Raw genomic sequence first — 21,844 nt, forward strand, 5'->3', positions numbered from 1 at the left:
GAAAAACCATGAGAAATTGATATATGCTTTACGTTAGACAATTTTATAACATTTCCTGTTAATATGAGTAAGCTCTTGACAAAACTGTAATAGTGTTTGTCCTTTTATGAAAGTGAGCACACATGTTTAAAGGGGTTGTCCCGCGGCAGCAAGTGGGTCTATACACTTCTGTATGGCCATAATAATGCACTTTGTAATGTACATTGTGCATTAATTATGAGCCATACAGAAGTTATAAAAAGTTTTTCACTTACCTGTTCCGTTGCTGGCGTCCCCGTCTCCATGGTTGCCGTCTAATTTTCGCCGTCTAATGGCCAAATTAGACGCGCTTGCGCAGTCCGGGTCTTCTGCTGTTCTCTATGGGGCTCCGTGTAGCTCCGTGAAGCTCCGCCCCGTCACGTGCCGATTCCAGCCAATCAGGAGGCTGGAATCGGCAATGGACCGCACAGAAGAGCTGCGGTCCACGGAGGGAGCAGACCCCGGCGGCCATCTTCAACCGGTAAGTATAGAAGTCACCGGAGCGCAGGGATTCAGGTAAGCGCTGTGCTGTCTTTTTTTTAAGTCCCTGCATCGGGGTTGTCTCGCGCCGAACGGGGGGGGGGGGGGGTTGAAAAAAAAAAACCCCGTTTCGGCGTGGGACAACCCCTTTAAGCAATTCAGCTGTGGCAGCTGTGTAACAAATAATCATGGGACCCCAAAAGCTTAAATGTAACCCGATTGAGCATGCCAACCTCCAGATAACCATACCTAAAGCTCCAGCATCATCAGCTGTCAGACCACAGTTACTTAAGCTTAGTATTCGTAATCTATTGACATGACAGAGGTGTGGGGTCAACAGCATTATAGATCCACCAACCAACTCATTCCAAGAAAGGTCAATTTCTTCAGCATCTTGGAGAAATGCCATCAGTGAACCTAATGGAAGATATAAGTATACAGCTGTAAGGAACGTAATTTGATGTAGAAGATAGTGTTTTTATTACTCATGATAAAGGAGAATTCACTAATTACAAATCATTGCTGATCTGCATCTCTTCAAGAATCCACAAATTTTCTTACTGGCATTTCTTGCAAATTGTATCAATCTCCTTCTCTGGATCCCATTCTTTTGATACATGGTAATATCAGATAATTGTGATGTATTCTACAGATTTACCATAAATGACTTTGGTTGGATTAGAATGACGTTTTCCTGCTAGATACATATATGTCACATCAATAGGATATCTGATGGGTGGAATCTGGTGGTTGGACCCTACTGATCAGACACTTCTGACGCATCCAATTATGAGTGGATCTTGTGTTGATTGTCAGACGGCAGATAAACTCAATACAGACTTCAAACAAGACAGAACAAGCTAATTTTTGCTTTCACTTTGGGTGTCACTTATACATACAATGGACTATATAGCCTGAATACCGTACAAGAAGTTCACTTTTGTTTTATTGTTCAAAGTGATATGGTTCTAAAACTTAAAAGAGACTTTCTCTGGACAATCGCTTTAATAAGTGATGTAGGTGATTCTAAGTGGAGTAATATAATATATATCATGTATATAAAACCAGCAAAGCTAGAAGAAGTTCTAGGCCATGTAAAATAGACCTCCATCCAAAATGTGGCTAATTGGCACCACATCTAAAAGCTGCCATCAGTGCAGTTGCACCTGAGTCAATTGTTGTAGAAGTTGCAGGCAATATTACCTAAAATGATGAAGTGTAATACAGTACTATTAACTGTGGTGTGCCAAAATATCAGATTATTACAGCAGTAAACTGAGATTTACTTACCAAGCTCTTTTATGCCATTAGCTGTCAGACCACAGCTATTTAGGTTTATAAAGTGAATTTCTGCTTTTTTACCAAACTTCTCCATAAACTGCTGTACCTTCCACCATCCAGATGTATCTGAATCCAGCTCATGCTCTTCTGTGCAATGCAAAATATTTGAGGAAAAAAAAATCATATAAAACAGCACAATGCCATATTGTTTTTTTTTACAGAAATGATTCCAGCAGTAATCCAAGTATCACATTTAAAACAGTAATGCCCCATGCATACAATCATAGGAAAGATAGATACACTTGAAACCTATGATTGAGCAGGGAATTCCCTGCCCTGCCATTTTTTCTAGACCACATGCCACTATAGGCTTGTGGCCAATGGCCCTTTAACATAGCCCAATCATCATTCATATTCTGGCTGGATAATCTGAACAACAAATAATTCAGTTTCTGCAGGCATAAAAATCAAACGCCGATCATCCTGTTTACTGTGAATGTAGATCGTTCCGGCCCTCTCGTCTCTATTTAGTGAAAGCATAGGAGTGATTATCGCTAGGATGGCTCTCAGGTGCCCAACAATTGTCCCATGTCAAAAAGCCCCAAGAAGGCTGCAGGATCACACATAGGTCATCAGCATGCCAGCACAGGTGGTGTAATGATGTCATTAGGTCACGCTGACTCCATAGACCTCCACTACTCCACTCGCTGTGGGTTTGGGGTAATGTGTCTAAAAGATTTATTTTCTTTGGAAAATTAGAGCATGGTAATTTATGATAGAATACTATTATCTGTGGCTAGTGTCTTTAGCACTCAGTAGATCATCTCTTGCTGTTATGACCTGCTGCCAACATGATGCATCGCCAAACAGCAGCTTCCAATAGCGATTCTGAGAAATCTTGGCCCATTCGTCATGGCCAGTGGCTTCCACTTCATTAATATTCTTGGGTTTGCGTGCTACAACTGCCTTCCTCAAATCCCAGCAAAGATTTTCTATGGGGTTCAAGTCGGCCAACTGTGACGACCACTCCAGAATTTTCTAGGACTTCTTCTAAAACCAAGCCTTAGTGGACTTGGGATCATTGTTCTGTTGGAAGGTCCAGTGATGCCCAAGTTTCAGCTTCGTCACTGAAAGCAAGACATTTTTTTCTAAGTTTTCCCGATACTTGATTGAATCCATCTTGGCCTCCACACGTTGCAGGTTTCCAGTACCAGAGGAAGCAAGGCAGCCCTAGAGCACCACTATGCCATTGCCATGCTTCACTATATGCAGGGTGTTCTTTCAGTGTATGCGCCATCCTTCCTCTTGCAGATATACTGATGATCCATAAAGTTTGTTTTATCGCTCCACAGAACAGAATTCCAAAACTTCTATGACATATTAAAAAAGTTTTTGGAGCGTACTGAAGCTGACTTTTGTTGTGCTTTTGGGATCTGTAGAGGTGTATATCTTGGAGTTCAGGCATGAAGACTATCAGTGTTTAGCATGCGTCTTAGGCCTTAGTCAGACGGGCGTTTTTTCACGCGATTTGCGGATCGCATGACGGATGCGCATCCGCAAATCGCGTGACCGGGGCCGAAAAATCGCCTGAAAATACTGCTCCTAGCCGCGTTTCAATAGAAATGGGCCGGAGCTGTCCAGCGCATTGAATTCAATGGAGCCGGCAATACAGCCGGCTCCATTAAAAAGCAATGCGCTGCGGGCGATTGCGGGATGAATCTTCGGGAAGGGCTTAAATATATAAGCCCGCCCCTCCAATTCATTCATCCAGAAATGTGTAAAAAATAAAAATAAAAAATATTCACCTTGTCCCGGCAGATGGAGTTCAGCCGCGGCCGGCGTCAGTTCTCCTGAACTGCTCTCTGTAGTATTCAGCAGCCGGGGATTTAAAATCCCTGCCTGCTGAATGAGCTGCCTCTGATTGGTCACAGCCTGACCAATCAGAGGCAGCTCTCCCTCACACCCATTCATGAATTCATGAATGGGTGAGTGAGTGCTGCCTCTGATTGGCCCTGCGCTGAGCCAATCAGAGGCAGCTCATTCAGCTGGTGGGGATTTTAAATCCCCGGCTGCTGAATACTACAGAGAGCAGTTCAGGAGAACTGCTGCTGGCCGCGGCTGAACTCCGTCTGCCGGGACCAGGTGAGTATATATATTTTTTTTATTTTTACACATTTCTGGATGAATTGCAGGGAAGGGCTTATATATTTAAGCCCTTCCCGAAAATTCATCCCGCGCTCGCCGGCAGCCCATTGCTTTCAATGGAGCCGGCTGTATTGCCGGCTCCATTGAATTCAATGGGCAAACATTGTTCTTCTCTGCCACAGCTGTTACAGCTGTGGCAGAGAAGAATGATTTGTCTAGTATATGGTCTCAATGAGGTCAGCGCTGCTGCCGCCGGCCCTATTGAGCGCATATAGAGAAGAGAACAGGAATCGCAGATCGCAGATAGGTGCGATCTGCGATTTCTGTTCTATAATTTATCGGATGAGCGTGTAAAAAGCGCTCATGTGTCCGATACCATTGCAAAGCAATGGTTTTATAAAATCGCCGGACGCATGCGCAAATCGCGTGAAAAAACGCCCATCTGACTAAGGCCTTACTGTGCAGATGGAAAACTAAGTGCCTGTTGCCACAAAATCATGCTGCAGTTCTTTTGCAATCACTCTAGGGATTTTGCCCACCTGCCTCCTCGAGAATCTGGTAGCAACCAATAGTAACTTTCTTTTTCTGCCATGTCCAGGTAATGTAGCCAGTGCACCTTTAACTTTGAACTTGCAAACTATGCTTCCAACTATATATCTAGAACCATTCAGTGCCTTTGCTATCTTAATGCATCCTTTTCCTTGTTTGTGCAAGTCAATTATCTCTTCTCTTAACTTTTTATATCACTCTTGCAACTAAACGTCAAAGTTAACACAGCTCTAACTATTCCAGGTGTTTGATGTGTTTTATGTAAAGCACACCTGATACAATTAATGAAGTCCTTGATTAGTTGCATCAGGTGTGCTTGAGACAACAGTTGATTTGCAAATATGCGCTCTTATGAGGGATTCTATTAAGGGACTTTTGATATGGGATGGAACTACACCACAGGATGCAGTCAAATCCGCAGCTGCGTAATTCTACACCGAAATTCACAGGCCTAAATGTGGATTTTGATCTGGAATTGCAGGCATATTTTAAGTCATTTTCAATTTTGCATCAAAATCCGCACGTAGTCTGTGCAGTCCTGTGTGGAAGGTCCCTAAGAGGGATGAATAATTCCAAGACTGCAGTTGTCACCAAAAGTAACATTTTGTGTTCAATTAGGATAAACCACTTGTTACATTAGTTGTACTGAACTAATTAAATTATTTTTCTTTTGAGTGTTTTTTTGCTGAACATTTGTAAATTTGGCAAATAAACCTAATTTGCAATGGAAGTTAAATAATTTTGATTGCAATTGTAGGTATATTTAACTCATTTTTATATGTCTGTGTGGGTGGGACTTATACAGTACTTTGGGGTTTGTGCCACTGTTCTTTTAAGACCATAGCAACACTCCTGACAGAACTAGAGAACAGCACTACAGCTCTCTGCACAGAGCCTTCTGAATTAACTGAAATCAGCTATGTTGTTGGTACAGTATTTTGGTATTTGAGGCCCCACTTTATATTTTGCTCAGGGTCCAGCTTTGTTTGAAACCAGCTCTGATTATATGTTTCCATGTAGTGTCTACAGGTACTATATAAATTCACTGTAACTCCATACGAGTTTCATATGTTCTTTTGTAGATGTGCACATGAGTTCCATAATGATTGCCTGCTTCAAAAACAAGTCCTCCCCCTGAGATGGAGGAACCAGGACTCGAGGGGCAGACCTAGATGAAGAAAGGGCCTGGACTTGAACTCCGATCTCCTCCTCGCCTGTTCCCTCCCCTCATGTCCAATTATGGACGCGACCCTTCCCAGTCTGTGTTTTTGTCTGGTGGTACTTATACGTTTATCTGTTAAGACCCTATCTCGGGTCTTCTACTGGAGGAGCAGGCCTGTGGGAGCTTAGTTGGAGGAGGGAATCTACTGGGTGAAACGGGAAAAATATAGCTATTACTGACTGTATATGAAAGTTCAAACGGATGCCCAAGATGGCACTATCCTGTTACGTGTGCTGCTGGGATCTGTAATTCTAAGCTTCCTAGCAGCACAGCCCTCAAGGGTTAATTGATTGAGCTGGCTGGGTGTGGTACTTTCTGCTAGCCAATCTCCTGGGTCTGTGCTCACATATAAACCCTGCTCTTGTCAGTCTCTGTCTGGGTTTCAGAGTGAGCAGTCATGAATCCTTGGCTGAAGCTAGTCTTGTACTGTTTTACTTGTACTGTGTGCCCTGTGCTCTGTCCTGTTCCTTTTGCATGTGGCTGTGTGCCCTGTGCTCTGTTCTGTCCTGTTGCAAGCTTTCTGTGTGATCTGTGTCTTGCTGGTTCATGTCCGTTGTTCGTTTAAATTCTGTCAGTTTTCTCCTGGACTCCTAGTTAATGTAGGGACTAGCGGTATAACCAGGAGCCGAGAAGTTGGCCAGCTAGCTTCCAAGTTTTGTACAAAATGTCAACCAATACCTGGTATTTACATTCAGCTTATCATCTGTTACTTGTGGTTGCATTTTGGCTGCTGTATGCTGTGTTTTCAGGCTCTGTGTATTCTGTTCTGTCCCTGTCATGCGGCATGTGTATGTCTTCTGTTCTGTGGCGTGGCTCCTAGGATCAGCTAGGCCCCAGTTCCGAAGACCGCTGGGCCACCCTTTATTGGGGCGATGTCCCCGCTTAGGTAGGGCCTCTATCATCCTCCCCTGTAGCACAGGGTCAATTGCCTGAAACCCGTGTGACCCTAGTGCATCCTGTGTGCGTGCATCCTATTCCATTCCCTCTTTGGGTACGATCGTGTGGGCCCCACGCTTAGTTTGCCCACACGATCGTAACATAATGCCCCCCCACTTACAAAAGGGGGTGCATTATGTTGCACCATGTTCTTGTTCTGTTCTGTTACGATCATAACTTATCCCACCCCAACACAGTTGGACCTCCCTGCTCGTCTCAACAGGAGTTAAGTTGATCAAGTTTATCTGTAATACGGTGACCTCCGCTGGTCGAGTTCTTTTTTTCTGAGAGACTAATGAATTAATTGACTGCAGAAAATTCCTTGCCTTGTCTCACCTATTTACTACTGTTAAAATAGCCATATTGTGTAATGGCTTTCCCTACCCCCTACCCTGCCCAATTCTCTTTATTTTTGTTCATGTAAACTTGTATGTTGTAAAATGTTTAATAAAACTATTTTTGAACCTAAAAACAAGTCCTCCTTCGTAGTAGTGTGGAGGAGAAAAATGGTGACCATATGGAGGTTTTTACATGGATCCATATACCTTGATGCAGTATTTCGGTGAATTCTGCAGCATACAAACAGCATGCACTGGAGCCTGGCAGAATCTTTTTCCATATACATACATTACCATACGAACACATACAAACATATAATGTCACACAGATGTACAGAAACCTTCTTAGGATAACAATTAGAGATGAGCGAGTATACTCGCTAAGGCACATTACTCGAGCGAGTAGTGCCCTAGCCGAGTATCTCCCCGCTCGTCTCTAAAGATTTGGGGGCCGGCGCGGGTGACAGATGAGTTGCGGCGGGGAGCGGGGGGGGGGGGGGGGAGAGGGAGAGAGCTCTCCCCCACCGCTCCCCGCCTGCTGCCGGCCCCCGAATCTTTAGAGACGAGCGGGGAGATACTCGGCTAAGGCACTACTCGCTCGAGTAATGTGCCTTAGCGAGTATACTCGCTCATCTCTAATAACAATACTATTGTATTATGAATTTTGTTGTGTGTATGAGGCCGTATACTCCATTAACCCAAAAATTACCTCACTTTTTTCAGACTACTAGAACTTTACAAATTTTCAGACCGAAAAATGCTGGTTTAATGAATGATTTCCAACTAATCCAGCAAAGGGAGTATTTTTGAAAGATTAAGTACAATAGATAGATATGAGATAGATAATTTACTTACCTTCTCTAGGACTGGCTTCTTCGTTTCCGTTGTCCCCATAATCCCCAGGTACAGGCCTGTTATCAGAGACTTCATCATCCTTGGCATTAGTCGTTTTGGTTGCTCCCTTATCGAATGCTTTGAAGAATCTGTTGACTTGGAATATGTCACTCTTTCCTTTATCTGACTTTTTCCTTTGTATCTGACTAAATATCAAATCAAACGGAGACCTTTTCTGAGCTGTTCCCTCATTCTTTTTGGATCCTTTTTAAAAATAAAAAAGGGACATGAATGCTTTCTGTGGATAGCATTGTAGAATATATCAGCACTAGAGATGAGCGAATTTACTCGGTTCGGGTGTTTGTAAACTCGAGTACCGCTTTTTCCGAGTAACTCTCTACTCAGACAAAAAGATTCGGGGGGCGCTGGGGGTGAGCGGGTGGGTTGCAGAGGGGAGTGGGGGGGGAGAGAGAGAGCTCCCCCCCTGCTCCTCACTGCTACCCCCCGCTCCACCACGCTGCCCCCCGGCGCCCCCCGAATCTTTCCGTCCGAGTAGTGAGTTACTCGGAAAAAGCGGTGCTCGATTTCAAAAACACCCGAACCGCGTAGGTTCGCATAATAGATGAAATTAGATCAAAATTGCGGAGTATAATTTAGAAAATACTATATTCCATAAATATTGAACATTTTTTGCTTAAATACTGATACATCCTAGAAAGGAAAGAAAGGGTTTAAATGTTGCAGATAAAGCTATTCATTGCATAATGAGAAGTTAAACAATTTTCTAATGTACTTTATACATCAATTTCTCAGTCTTAATATTTCTTCTTGGTGTGATTCAATGGGAGCCTTCGTTGTTTACTTTCAGAGGATGTAATAAACACTCAAGTACACCGCAACAGTTACAGTACAATGAATAGAGGGTTCTCTCTTCTAATCAGTCAAGCAACTGGTCGTCACATGACCAAAACTGAGTAACGCTGCGTTTAAATAGAACAATTATTGTTCAAAAGAGCAAAGGGGAACAATAATCGTTCAGTCTAAAAGCGAGCCAATGACTGAACAACGAATGAGAATCGTTCTCTTCTCATTCGTTTGTGCAGGCATAAAAATCATCGTTGGCTCATTCGCTTATTGTTCGGTTTAAATCTTTCAGTCCATCTCCTTTGCTTATACAGGGACTAAATGATTCTCACCTGAACAAGCCAACAATGTATCTGTCTAGACAGGCTGCGCAAATGCGAAAGAGTTAGCGGTGAAGTTACTCACTCGATCAAATGAGTATCGGCTTGTCTATAAGGACCATAAGTAAAGAATGAAGGTTCTCAGTGAGTTACAGCAAGCAAAGATCATGAAAACTATGGCAAATTGATATGCAAAGTATATTATAAAGTTACTAAATGTTTCATTGTATAATAAATAATAGAGATGAGCGAGTATACTCGCTAAAGGCAATTGCTCGAGCGAGCATTGCCTTTAGCGAGTATTTCCCCCGCTCGAGACTGCAGGTTCTGGTGCCGGCGCGGGGGAGCCATGAGTAGCGGCTGTCAGCAGGAGGGAGCGGGGGGGAGAGAGGGAGAGAGAGATCTCCCCTCCGTTCCGCCCCGCTCTCCCCCGCTGCCGGCACCCGAACCTGCAGTCTCGAGCAGGGGAGATACTCGCTAAAGGTAATGCTCGCTCATCTACAATAAATAACCTATCTTTGCTGAAACAGGAAAACTACTTTAACTATGAATAGCAGTAAAAACATCAAATACTTTTTAATATAATTGAAATTGCAGTACAGGTAAATGTATCACTTTGAATAGAGACTACTAAAGGACAGTTCATACATTCTAACTTTAGCAATTGCAGGGCAAGATTTTGATCCCATCATCTATTTTTCTATCCATCCATCTTCCATGGGATCTACTATCATCACACAATAATGAAGCTAATAAATAGAGATGAGCGAACGTACTCGTCCGAGCTTGATACTCGTTCGAGTATTAGCGTGTTTGAGATGCTCGTTACTCGAGACGAGTACCACGCGATGTTCGAGTTACTTTCACTTTCATCTCTGAGACGTTAGCGCGCTTTTCTGGCCAATAGAAAGACAGGGAAGGCGTTACAACTTCCCCCTGCGACGTTCAAGCCCTATACCACCCCCCTGCAGTGAGTGGCTGGGGAGATCAGGTGTCACCCGAGTATATAAATCGGCCCCTCCCGCGGCTCGCCACAGATGCATTCTGACAGAGATCAGGGAAAGTGCTGCTGGTGCCGGAGCTGTTATAGGGAGAGCGTTAGGAGTTATTTTAGACTTCAAGAACCCCAACGGTCCTTCTTAGGGCCACATCTGACCGTGTGCAGTACTGTTGAGGCTGCTTTTAGCAGTGTTGCACAATTTTTTTTTTGTATATCGGGCATGCAGAGCACTGCGTCCGCAGTCTGCAGTCATTGTACAGAGTATAGGGCCAGTACTGGTGAGGCAGGGAAAGAGATATTCAGGGTATATAGGCAGTGGGCTTTTTCCAAAAAATTGGGGAAAAATACTATATTTGGGCTGCCTGTGACCGTCTTCAGTTTACTGCGTGTCTGCTGGGGGTAGTAGTCCTAATTAATACGCAGCTAAGCGTTACAGCAGGCTTGCGCAAAATTGTTTCCTGGATCTGCTGTCTCTGTTACATCAGTGCCGTCATCCCGCCAGAGGGAAACAGTATACATAATATTATACGCTGCCTACAGTATCTATCTGCTGGGGGTAGTAGTCCTAATTAATACGCAGCTAAGCGTTACAGCAGGCTTGCGCAAAATTGTTTCCTGGATCTGCTGTCTCTGTTACATGATCGCCGTCATCCCGCCAGAGGGAAAGAGTATACATAATATTATACGCTGCCTACAGTATCTATCTGCTGGGGGTAGTAGTCCTAATTAATACGCAGCTAAGCGTTACAGCAGGCTTGCGCAAAATTGTTTCCTGGATCTGCTGTCTCTGTTACATCAGCGCCGTCATCCCGCCAGAGGGAAACAGTATACATAATATTATACGCTGCCTACAGTATCTATCTGCTGGGGGGTAGTAGTCCTAATTAATACGCAGCTAAGCGTTACAGAAGGCTTGCGCAAAATTGTTTCCTGGATCTGCTGTCTCTGTTACATCAGCGCTGTCATCCCGCCAGAGGGAAAGAGTATACATAATATTATACGCTGCCTACAGTATCTATCTGCTGGGGGTAGTAGTCCTAATTAATACGCAGCTAAGCGTTACAGCAGGCTTGCGCAAAATTGTTTCCTGGATCTGCTGTCTCTGTTCCATGATTGCCGTCATCCCGCCAGAGGGAAAGAGTATACATAATATTATACGCTGCCTACAGTATCTATCTGCTGGGGGTAGTAGTCCTAATTAATACGCAGCTAAGCGTTACAGCAGGCTTGCGCAAAATTGTTTCCTGGATCTGCTGTCTCTGTTACATCAGCGCCGTCATCCCGCCAGAGGGAAACAGTATACATAATATTATACGCTGCCTACAGTATCTATCTGCTGGGGGTAGTAGTCCTAATTAATACGCAGCTAAGCGTTCCAGAAGGCTTGCGCAAAATTGTTTCCTGGATCTGCTGTCTCTGTTACATCAGCTCTGTCATCCCGCCGAAGGGCAAGAGTATACATAATATTATACGCTGCCCACAGTATCTGTCTGCTGTATCAGCTCACCATTTTAAAAAAATAGAAGCAAAACACATAAGGCCTACTACTGGCCTTTGGCCACTTGACTGCTTTTGCGCTGTGAATTCCACTAGCTCAGTCATACGCACCTACGTCTCACTACAGCCTTGCGCAAAATTGTTTCCTGGCTCTGCTGTGCGTTCCGTAAGGGAAGTCAGCCTCCAACCACAGGCCAATAAGCGGCACATTTAATTACAGCGTTCTGTTTCTGCACTACTGGTAATACAGCATGCTGAGGGGTAGGGGTAGGCCTAGTGGACGTGGACGCGGGCGAGGACGCGGAGGCCCAAGTCAGGGTGTGGGCACAGGCCGAGCTCCTGATCCAGGTGTATCGCAGCCGACTACTGTGGGATTAGGAGAAAGGCACGTTTCTGGCGTCCCCACATTCATCTCACAATTAATGGGTCCACGCGGTAGACCTTTATTAGAAAATGAGCAGTGTGAGCAGGTCCTGTCGTGGATGGCAGAAAGTGCATCCAGCAATCTATCGACCACCCAGAATTCTGCGCCATCCACTGCTGCAACTCTGAATCCTCTGGCTGCTGCTCCTCCTTCCTCCCAGCCTCCTCACTCCATTACAATGACACATTCTGAGGAGCAGGCAGACTCCCAGGAACTGTTCTCGGGCCCCTGCCCAGAATGGGCAGCAATGGTTCCGAATCCTCTCCCACTGGAGGAGTTTGCCGTGACCGATGCCCAACCTTTGGAAAGTTCCCGGGGTCCGGGGCATGAGGCTGGGGACTTCCAGCAACTGTCTCAAGAGCTTTCAGTGGGTGAGGAGGACGATGACGATGAGACACAGTTGTCTATCACTCAGGTAGTAGTAATTGGAGTAAGTACGAGGGAGGCAAGTGCAGCAGCAGGGCAGGTTGGAAGAGGCAGTGCGGTGGCCAGGGGTAGAGGCAGGGCCAGACCGAATAATCCACCAACTGTTTCCCAAAGCGCCCCCTCGCGCCATGCCACCCTGCAGAGGCCGAGGTGCTCAAAGGTCTGGCAGTTTTTCACTGAGAGTGCAGACGACCGACGAACAGTGGTGTGCAACCTGTGTCGCGCCAAGATCAGCCAGGGAGCCACCACCACCAGCCTCACCACCACCAGCATGCACAGACATATGATGGCCAAGCACCCCACAAGGTGGGGCGAAGGCCGTTCACCGCCTCCGGTTTGCACCGCTGCCTCTCCCCCTGTGCCCCAACCTGTCACTGAGATCCAACCCCCCTCTCAGGACACAGGCACTACCGTCTCCTGGCCAGCACCCACACCCTCACCTCTGCTGTGCTCGGCCCCATCCACCAATGTCTCTCAGTGCACCGTCCAGCCGTAGCTAGCGCAAGTGTTGGAGCGCAAGTACGCCGCCACGCACCCGCACGCTCAAGCGTTAAACGTGCACATAGCCAAATTTATCAGCCTGGAGATGCTGCCGTATAGGGTTGTGGAAACGGAGGCTTTCAAAGGTATGATGGCGGCGGCGGCCCGGCGCTACTCAGTTCCCAGTCGCCACTACTTTTCCCGATGTGCCGTCCCAGCCCTGCACGATCACGTCTCAGCAACATTCTACGCGCCCTCACCAACGCGGTTACTGGCAAGGCCCACTTAACAACAGACACGTGGACAAGCACAGGCGGGCAGGGCCACTATATCTCCCTGACGGCACATTGGGTGAATTTAGTGGAGGCTAGGACAGAGTCAGAGCCTGGGACCGCTCACGTCCTACCCACCCCCAGAATTGCGGGCCCCAGCTCGGTGGTGGTATCTGCGGCGGTGTATGCTTCCTCCACTCAACCACCCTCCTCCTCCTCCTCCTACGCAACCTCTGTCTCGCAATCAAGATGTGTCAGCAGCACGTCGCCAGCAGTCGGTGTCGCGCGTCGTGGCAGCACAGCGGTGGGCAAGCGTCAGCAGGCCGTGCTGAAACTACTCAGCTTAGGAAAGAAGAGGCACACGGCCCACGAACTGCTGCAGGGTCTGACAGAGCTGACCGACCGCTGGCTTGCGCCGCTGAGCCTCCAACCGGGCATGGTCGTGTGTGACAACGGCCATAACCTGGTGGCGGCTCGGCAGCCTCACGCACGTGCCATGCCTGGCCCACGTCTTTAATTTGGTGGCTCAGCGCTTTCTGAAAAGCTACCCAACCTTGTCAGACCTGCTCGGAAAGGTGCGCCGGGTCAGCGCACATTTCCGCAAGTCCCACACGGATGCTGCCACCCTGCGCACCCTGCAACATCGGTTTCATCTGCCAGTGCACCGACTGCTGTGCGACGTGCCCACACGGTGGAACTCTACGCTCCTCATGTTGGCCAGGCTCTATGAGCAGCGTAGAGCTATAGTGGAATACCAACTCCAACATGGGTGGCGTAGTGGGAGTCAGCCTCCTCAATTCTTTACAGAAGAGTGGGCCTGGTTGGCAGCCATCTGCCAGGTCCTTGGAAACTTTGAGGAGTCTACCCAGATGGTGAGCGGGGATGCTGAAATTATTAGCGTCACCATTCCTCTGCTATGCCTCTTGAAAAGTTCCCTGCAAAGAATAAAGGCAGACGCTTTGTGCTCGGAAACGGACAGCGACAGTATGTCGCTGGATAGTCAGAGCACTGTCATGTCTATATCTCAGCGCGTGGAGGAGGAGGAGGAGGAGGGGGAGGAGCATGAGGAGGAGGGGGAAGAGACAGCTTGGCCCACTGCTGAGGGTACCCATGCTGCTTGCCTGTTATCCTTTCAGCGTGTATGGCCTGAGGAGGAGGAGGAGGAGGAGGATCCTGAAAGTGATCTTCCTAGTGAGGACAGCCATGTGTTGCGTACAGGTACCCTGGCACACATGGCTGACTTCACGTTAGGATGCCTTTCTCGTGACCCTCGCGTTACACGCATTCTGGCCACTACGGATTACTGGGTGTACACACTGCTCGACCCACGGTATAAGGAGAACCTTTCCACTCTCACACCCGAAGAGGAAAGGGGATCGAGAGTGATGCTATACCACAGGACCCTGGCGGACAAACTGATGGTAAAATTCCCATCCGACAGCGCTAGTGGCCGAAGGCGCAGTTCCGAGGGCCAGGTAGCAGGGGAGGCGCAGAGATCAGGCAGCATGTACAGCACAGGCAGGGGAACACTCTCTAAGGCCTTTGACAGCTTTCTGGCTCCCCAGCAAGACTGTGTCACCGCTCCCCAGTCAAGGCTGAGTCGGCGGGAGCACTGTAAAAGGATGGTGAGGGAGTACGTAGCTGATCGCACGACCGTCCTCCGTGACGCCTCTGCCCCCTACAACTACTGGGTGTCGAAGCTGGACACGTGGCCTGAACTCGCGCTGTATGCCCTGGAGGTGCTTGCTTGTCCTGCGGCTAGCGTCTTGTCAGAGAGGGTGTTTAGTGCGGCTGGGGGAATTATCACAGATAAGCGTACCCGCCTGTCAAACGACAGTGCCGACAGGCTTACACTCATCAAGATGAACAAAGCCTGGATTTCCCCAGACTTCTCTTCTCCACCAGCGGACAGCAGCGATACACAATACGTAGGTTGCACCCGCGGATGGCAGCATTGTTCTCTATCACCATCAAAAACGGGGACCTTTTAGCTTCATCAATCTGTGTATAATATTCCTCCTCCTCCTGCTCCTCCTCCTGAAACCTGACGTAATCACGCTGAACGGGCAATTTTTCTTAGGCCCACAAGGCTCAGTCATATAATTTTTGTAAACAATTTTTAGACGTTTCAATGCTCATTAAAGCGTTGAAACTTGCACCTGAACCAATTTTTATTTTTACTGGGCTGCCTCCAGGCCTAGTTACAAATTAAGCCACATTAACCAAAGCGATTAATGTGTTTCACCTGCCCTTTTGGTTGGGCATGGGCAATTTTTCTGAGGTACATTAGTACTGTTGGTACACCAATTTTTTGGGGCCCTCGCCTACAGTGTAATCTAACGTTGCATCAGCTGTGCTGGGCACTGCAATGGGATATATTTATGTACCGCCGGTGGGTTCCAGGGAGCCACCCATGCTGTGGGTCCACAGGGAGTTGTAACTGCATGTGTCCACTTCTAAAGAACCCCAGTCTGACTGGGGCATGCAGTGTGGGCCGAAGCCCACCTGTATTAAACATGACATTACCTCAGCTGTGATGGGCAATGCAATGGGATATATTTATGTACCGCCGGTGGCTTCCTGGCACCCACCCATGCTGTCGGTCCACACGGAGTTGTAAATGCATGTGTCCACTTCTAAAGAACCCCAGTCTGACTGGGGCATGCAGTGTGGGCCGAAGCCCACCTGCATTAAACATGACATTACCTCAGCTGTGATGGGCACTGCAATGGGATATATTTATGTACCGCCGGTGGCTTCCTGGCACCCACCCATGCTGTCGGTCCACACGGAGTTGTAACTACATCTGTCCACTTCTAAAGAACCCCAGTCTGACTGGGGCATGCAGTGTGGGCCGAAGCCCACCTGCATTTAATCGGACGTTACCTCAGCTGTGATGGGCACTGATATGGGATACATTTATGTACAGCGGGTGGGTTCCAAGGAGCCACCCATGCTGTGGGTGCACACGGAATTCCCATTGCGGAGTTGTACCTGCCTGTGACTATTTATAAAAAAACGCGGTCTGACTGGGGCATGCAGACAACTTGGCAGAATGAATAGTGTGTGGCACATATGTTCCCCATTGCTATGTCCACGTGTGCAGCTCCTGATGGGGGTGGCACAGGATTATATTTCTCATTGCTTCTGTACAGCATTGTGGGCTATCGCCCCGCCCCTTTTAAAGAGGGTCGCTGCCTAGCCGTGCCAACCCTCTGCAGTGTGTGCCTGCGGTTCCTCCTCATGACAGACGCACTTATAAATAGACATGAGGGTGGTGTGGCATGAATGCAGCTGAAGGCTGCGCAGGGACACTTTGGTGTGCGCTGTGGACACTGCGTCGTGCGGGGGGAGGGGGGGTTGGGCAGCATGTAACCCAGGAGAAGTGGCAGCGGAGTGTCATGCAGGCAGTGATTGTGCTTTGTTGGAGGTAGTGTGGTGCTTAGCTAAGGTATGCCATGCTAATGAGGGCTTTTCAGAAGTAAAAGTTGTTGGGAGGGGAGGGGGGTGCCCACTCTTGCCGCCATTGTGGCTTAATAGTGGGACCTGGGAACTTGAGATGCAGCCCAACATGTAGCTCCTCGCCTGCCCTATCCGTTGCTGTGTCGTTCCCATCACTTTCTTGAATTGCCCAGATTTTCACAAATGGAAACCTTAGCGAGCATCGGCGATATACAAAAATGCTCGAGTCGCCCATTGACTTCAATGGGGTTCGTTACTCGAAACGAACTCTCGAGCATCGCGAAAATTTCGTCCCGAGTAACGAGCACCCGAGCATTTTGGTGCTCGCTCATCTCTACTAATAAACCTTTAATAGTTGTTGGCTGAACGCACAGTTCAGTTGAGTGTTCATGTGTTTTATATGGGGAGAGTGGAGAAAGCTACATACAACCAGACAGCTCTGGTGGCAACTTATCTCACCCAGGGACAAAAGGATGAATTCGATGTGCCTGAACTTTCTTTCCCTTGACATCATCTATTGGGGAAACTTGGAAGACCCCCATACATCAACAAGAGTCATCTGATCCCACAAAAATTGATGGTTTCAGATGACTGTATTCTAATGATTGTGGGGGCGTTGCCAGTGTCTTCACCCGATCAGGATTAGCACTGGGCAAATCCGCCTTGCATTCTCAAAATAATCTGCAGGAGAAATCTGATTTCTGGTGCAGTTTGGCATGTGGTTTCACAAATTAACTCCATTGATGTTGAATGGAGCTAACCTGCATCAATAATAAACAGGCTATGAATTCTAAAATACACAGTGCTGTAATTCTTGCCATTCACATGCATTGCTGGTGGAATAGTTAATGATTCTGACAAAATTCACAAATTGTGAATGTAGCAGGGTTTGCAGTGAGAACTGCTCAGGAGAACAAGGATATAAGACAAGACTGTACGAAATAATGAGTATTGTGTATAACATTCAAAACATACTGAGCCATATCAACCATGTAATAGAACAGGGGGAGTCCAGGTAAAGGGGTCTGCAGTGGTGATGGGAGACCAAGGCCTCTTTCATATGAGCGTTATTTTAATGCAGAGTAGGTGCATCCAAAAATCGCGTCTAAAAGAACCTTTGGCCTAAAAAATCATGCGTTAAAACATAGCGCAATAGGTACGGTTTTTTTAAACGCTGATATTTTTCCTATGGGAGCCAGCTGGCAAAGGAAGGGAGGGAGTTTAATAGCAAGGAGCGCTGCTAAACAATGACCTGTTCCTCTAGTGAGGCATTTCATGTCACTTTATATTGTTCTGGTGGCCGAGGGATTTTGGAGCTGTGGCGTCAGTGCACTGCAAGACCCCGCAACCAGCACGTAAAACTGTGGCCATTTTTTGTTCACGCAATTTTAAGCTCCGATGGCTAGGTTTTTTTTGGGAAGGGGGGGGGGCAGCTATTGCAGTGCTAAAATGACATTTGTGTGAAGGAGGCCTGAAGAGCAACTATAAGCTAAATTATAATTTAATTGATATTGTTATTATGACAATTGATTAATTTGAACACGTACTACTCTAACCAATCAGGTTGTGCGGGGAGGCACATATAGTATATGTGTACTCTAGTATGTTTTAATATGCTTCAAAAAGGAACATTGCACGATACTTTATATGATATTGCATAATAAATAGCAATGTGCACCAACGACTAAATTTTGATTTGCTGGATTGGTGCCCCTCTCATCATTGGCATAGCAGGAATAGATCTTAGTGCTTACTCTTTTATAATTTTTAGGTGCATACTGGAGTATGTGCAGTAAACTATAAAACACACAATTTTTGCTGAATTTTTGAATGTTTCTTTACAACTCTTCCATATAAGAAGCTAATTGGAGACATTAAACTGTGTAACATATCTACAGTAAAATCCCTTTAAACCGGCATTAACAGGACCTGTTAGGGTCCTTTTACATGGGACGACTTGTTGGGCACAGATGCCCAACAAGTTGTCCTAGTGATAATCGTTCATGTGCTTTTACACAGTAACGAGCATGGCTGAGTCATTGGAGGTGGAACGGGGCTGGGTATCATACAGGCCCACCCGCCTCCGTTCACAGTAAGCAGGCAGTCATTCATAGTTGAACGACTGCCTGTTTAGATGGCAATGAAATTCTCATTCATCGTCCACATTGCCATTTAGCGTGTGTCCATGTAAGGTTTTTTATGAAGAATCGGTCAAGAAACAATGTCAAACAACAAGAAACAAAAAACAAAAAGTAGTTCTTGTTGTTTGAAATTGTTTCTTGACTGGTTCTTCATTAAAAACCTTACATGGACACATGCTGCACTAATACCGGACATGCATTAACCATGAACGGAAATCGTTTAGATCCCCTCTGGATTCAGGGATCTGAATGATTTCTCGGCCCGTGTAAAAGGGCGCTTAGTTGTTTCTGGATTATTGAATAGTTATCAAAATTGTATATAATTTAACTCCAAGAGTAGTTATGTTTGTTAAAGCGCGTAACAAAAGTGCATATTGGTTTTGTTTGCTTAGTTTAGTGCATGTTGGCATATTTAAGCCATGCTCCCTTTCCCTTAAGCCACGGCCCCTCATTGAACAAGGCACAGTAGATTATTCTTTTTGTTGTAAAACTGGATTTCACACTATACACCAAATTTTGTTGCAGTTTATGACAATGTCTAGATGCAATCACACTGAAGGCTTGTTCTCTGCATCCAGCTGTTCCCCACTGGGAGCGCCCAGCTGTCATATAGCTGAGCGCTCCCCGCGGAGGATACAGAAGACAAGACGGCTGGCCCCTCTTGTCTTCTGCATCCAGCGGTTTTCTGCATGGAGCGCCTGGACAGCTGCGTTTTTCATACCCCACCTGTCATCAGGGAGCGGGATACAGCTGAAACAATTGTATCCCGATGTGAATCCCTGATAAGACTCATTGTTGTCTTTCAGCACGCTGAAAGACAACAATGAGCGATGGTTTAATGAAAACTGCACGATGTAAGTGCAGCTACACACAACGATTATGGCTCAGAAGATGGCTTTGAGCGATAATTGTTGTGTCTAAATGGGCCTTAACAAATGCACCCCAATGTTTTGTATCTTATATAACTCACTAGCCACACAATCTGCCTACTATTTGTTTTTTTTCTAATGTACCTTCCAATCTAAATAAGCTACTGTACATAGGATGTTTAAAAATCAACACTAAGGGCTCATGTCCACGGGCAAAATATGATTTAAGATCCGCAGCGGATCTCCCGCATGCGGATCCGCATCCCATAGGGATGCATTGACCACCCGCGGGTACATAAATACCCGCGGATCGTCAATAAAAGGGATTTAAAAAAAAATGGAGCATGGAAAAATCCGGACCATGCTCCATTTTCGTGCGGGTCTCCCGCGGGGACGGCTCCCGCGGGCTTCTATTGAAGCCTATGGAAGCCGTCCGGATCCGCGGGAGACCTAAAATAGGAATTTAAAGTATTTACCATCCGGCGCGGGCGGAGAAGATCAGCTGTTCCTCACGGCCGCATCTTCCTTGCTTCGGCTCGGCGGATGTGCCCGGCGCATGCGCGCGGCACGTCGACGACGTGCCGGCGACGTGCCGCCGGCGTCAGGAATTCATCCGCCGGCCGAAAATGAAGATCCGGCCGTGAGGAACAGCTGGTCTTCTCCGCCCGCGCCGGATGGTAAATACTTTTAAATTCTTATTTTCGGCGCTCATGTCCGCGGGGTAGGAGGGACCCGCTGCAGATTCTCCATGTAGAATCTGCAGCGGATCTGATTTTCCCCGTGGACATGAGGCCTAAGGGCGGCTTCAGATGACCGTATTTGTGCGCGCAATACGCAAAGAATAGAGGCCATTCCTTTCCATGGGTTTATTCTCATTAGTCTTTTTTGCGGGTGCATTTTGCGCATGCAAAAAAAAATGCAGCATGCTCAATTTTGTGCGCATTTACGCACCAAAGGTCCCCATAGAAGTCTATGCTGTGCAATGCTGTGGGAGAAAGCACACCTCTGGAACTCATTAGACTAAATAGCCTTTGATTGCAAAAAGTACAGTAAAATGTGCATAACAGTGTTAGCATACCTTTAATGTCCATGCTTTGTACCGCGTTACAAAGGTTGTGCACTCCAAGATGTTGGGAATTGTAGGAGTATATTCCTTGATGTCCCTTGGCTTTACAACTTCAGGTCTGTCTGCGCTAAGGGTCATCGTGTTAAGCAAAAAATCATGGTGAAACCCAAGGCGTTCTCACTCCACCTACACCATGCTGCATTCCTGTCCGCTGTACAAGAGTAAAGAAACAAGGTATGATCATGTAACCAGCTCTGCTCAAGACAGCTTCTGCTATACTAGAACAGGTAGTGCAACAGCACAGAACATAACAACCCAGGAAATAGGATGGACTTTGACTTAAGACTTCCTTTTAGTATGGGATGCCAAGAAAAATGCTGGTAAGTGGCTGAGTCAGTAGCTAGCTCAGGTTACAGAGTGAGAAAGTTAAAATATATTTATTGTGTACTTTCTAAAGTCAATGTACAACCCAGACTTGTATGCTCTTGGATTGGAGTCATGTCGGGTATGAAGAAGACTGTGCAATTGTTTTCAGAATCAATTGTAGTTTCCTAATGTTTTCATTATGAAGAACACATGGGCTCGTATTATCATTTTTACAGCCCAGTAAATTTCCAATAACTCAGCACGCTGGAAGCCCAGCATGATGCACAGTTTTCAGTACCACTGAATGTTAAAATAAGTTTAGTATCAAAGCATAGGGACACGCCACTAGATTTGTCTCTTACTACAAATTATATCATAACTCCACATTTCTCTATGCCCACCTTATACTCACCTTACTGATTGTTACGGATTACGGAATTGTGAATCCACTGGACCAACCAACCAAGCTGAGACCAGTCCTGGCGTGATTGGCAGGTAGAGGTACTGTAGCCAGGAATTCAGAACAAACTCAGATTCAGGAATACCAACAGGACACAGGTGCAGTTAAGGCCCATTTACACCAGCAGATGATTGCTCATACTACAGTTTGAGTGACAGCTTTAAATGATCATTTTGCATAAACTATTAGGTAGCTACTCAGCTACTTAAGAGCAATTAAGTGTGCAAATGAAGCCTTAGCTGAATGCAGTTACTAGCCCAAGACTATTATCTGCATTCAGATCCTTTGTTCTCCAGGGGGAAATAATGCTATCAGCACTCCCCGTGGAGAACTGCTGATGAGGCTGAACAACAATTTTTAGTTTGAACTGAATTTAGCGATCAGCTAGCACTTT

The 21,844-nt window shown here is 46.5% G+C and overlaps 1 protein-coding gene across 1 annotated transcript in view; it reads right to left on the minus strand.

Moving 5' to 3' along the window:
- Positions 1 to 20,921, minus strand: part of LRRC31 (leucine rich repeat containing 31) — a 47,332-nt gene extending 26,411 nt beyond the window's left edge. The window contains exons 1-4 of the mRNA XM_066600870.1: positions 20,637 to 20,921; positions 7,825 to 8,067; positions 1,789 to 1,926; positions 748 to 915 (exon numbers count right to left, since the gene is read on the minus strand). Coding sequence (XP_066456967.1) covers positions 748 to 915; positions 1,789 to 1,926; positions 7,825 to 8,067; positions 20,637 to 20,649 — 562 coding nt within the window. The 5' untranslated portion in view covers positions 20,650 to 20,921. The remainder of the gene's footprint in view (positions 1 to 747; positions 916 to 1,788; positions 1,927 to 7,824; positions 8,068 to 20,636) is intronic.
- Between the last annotated feature and the right edge of the window lie 923 nt (positions 20,922 to 21,844).

Source organism: Eleutherodactylus coqui, chromosome 1, assembly GCF_035609145.1.
Source record: "Eleutherodactylus coqui strain aEleCoq1 chromosome 1, aEleCoq1.hap1, whole genome shotgun sequence".
Classification (NCBI taxonomy): Eukaryota; Metazoa; Chordata; class Amphibia; order Anura; family Eleutherodactylidae; genus Eleutherodactylus; species Eleutherodactylus coqui.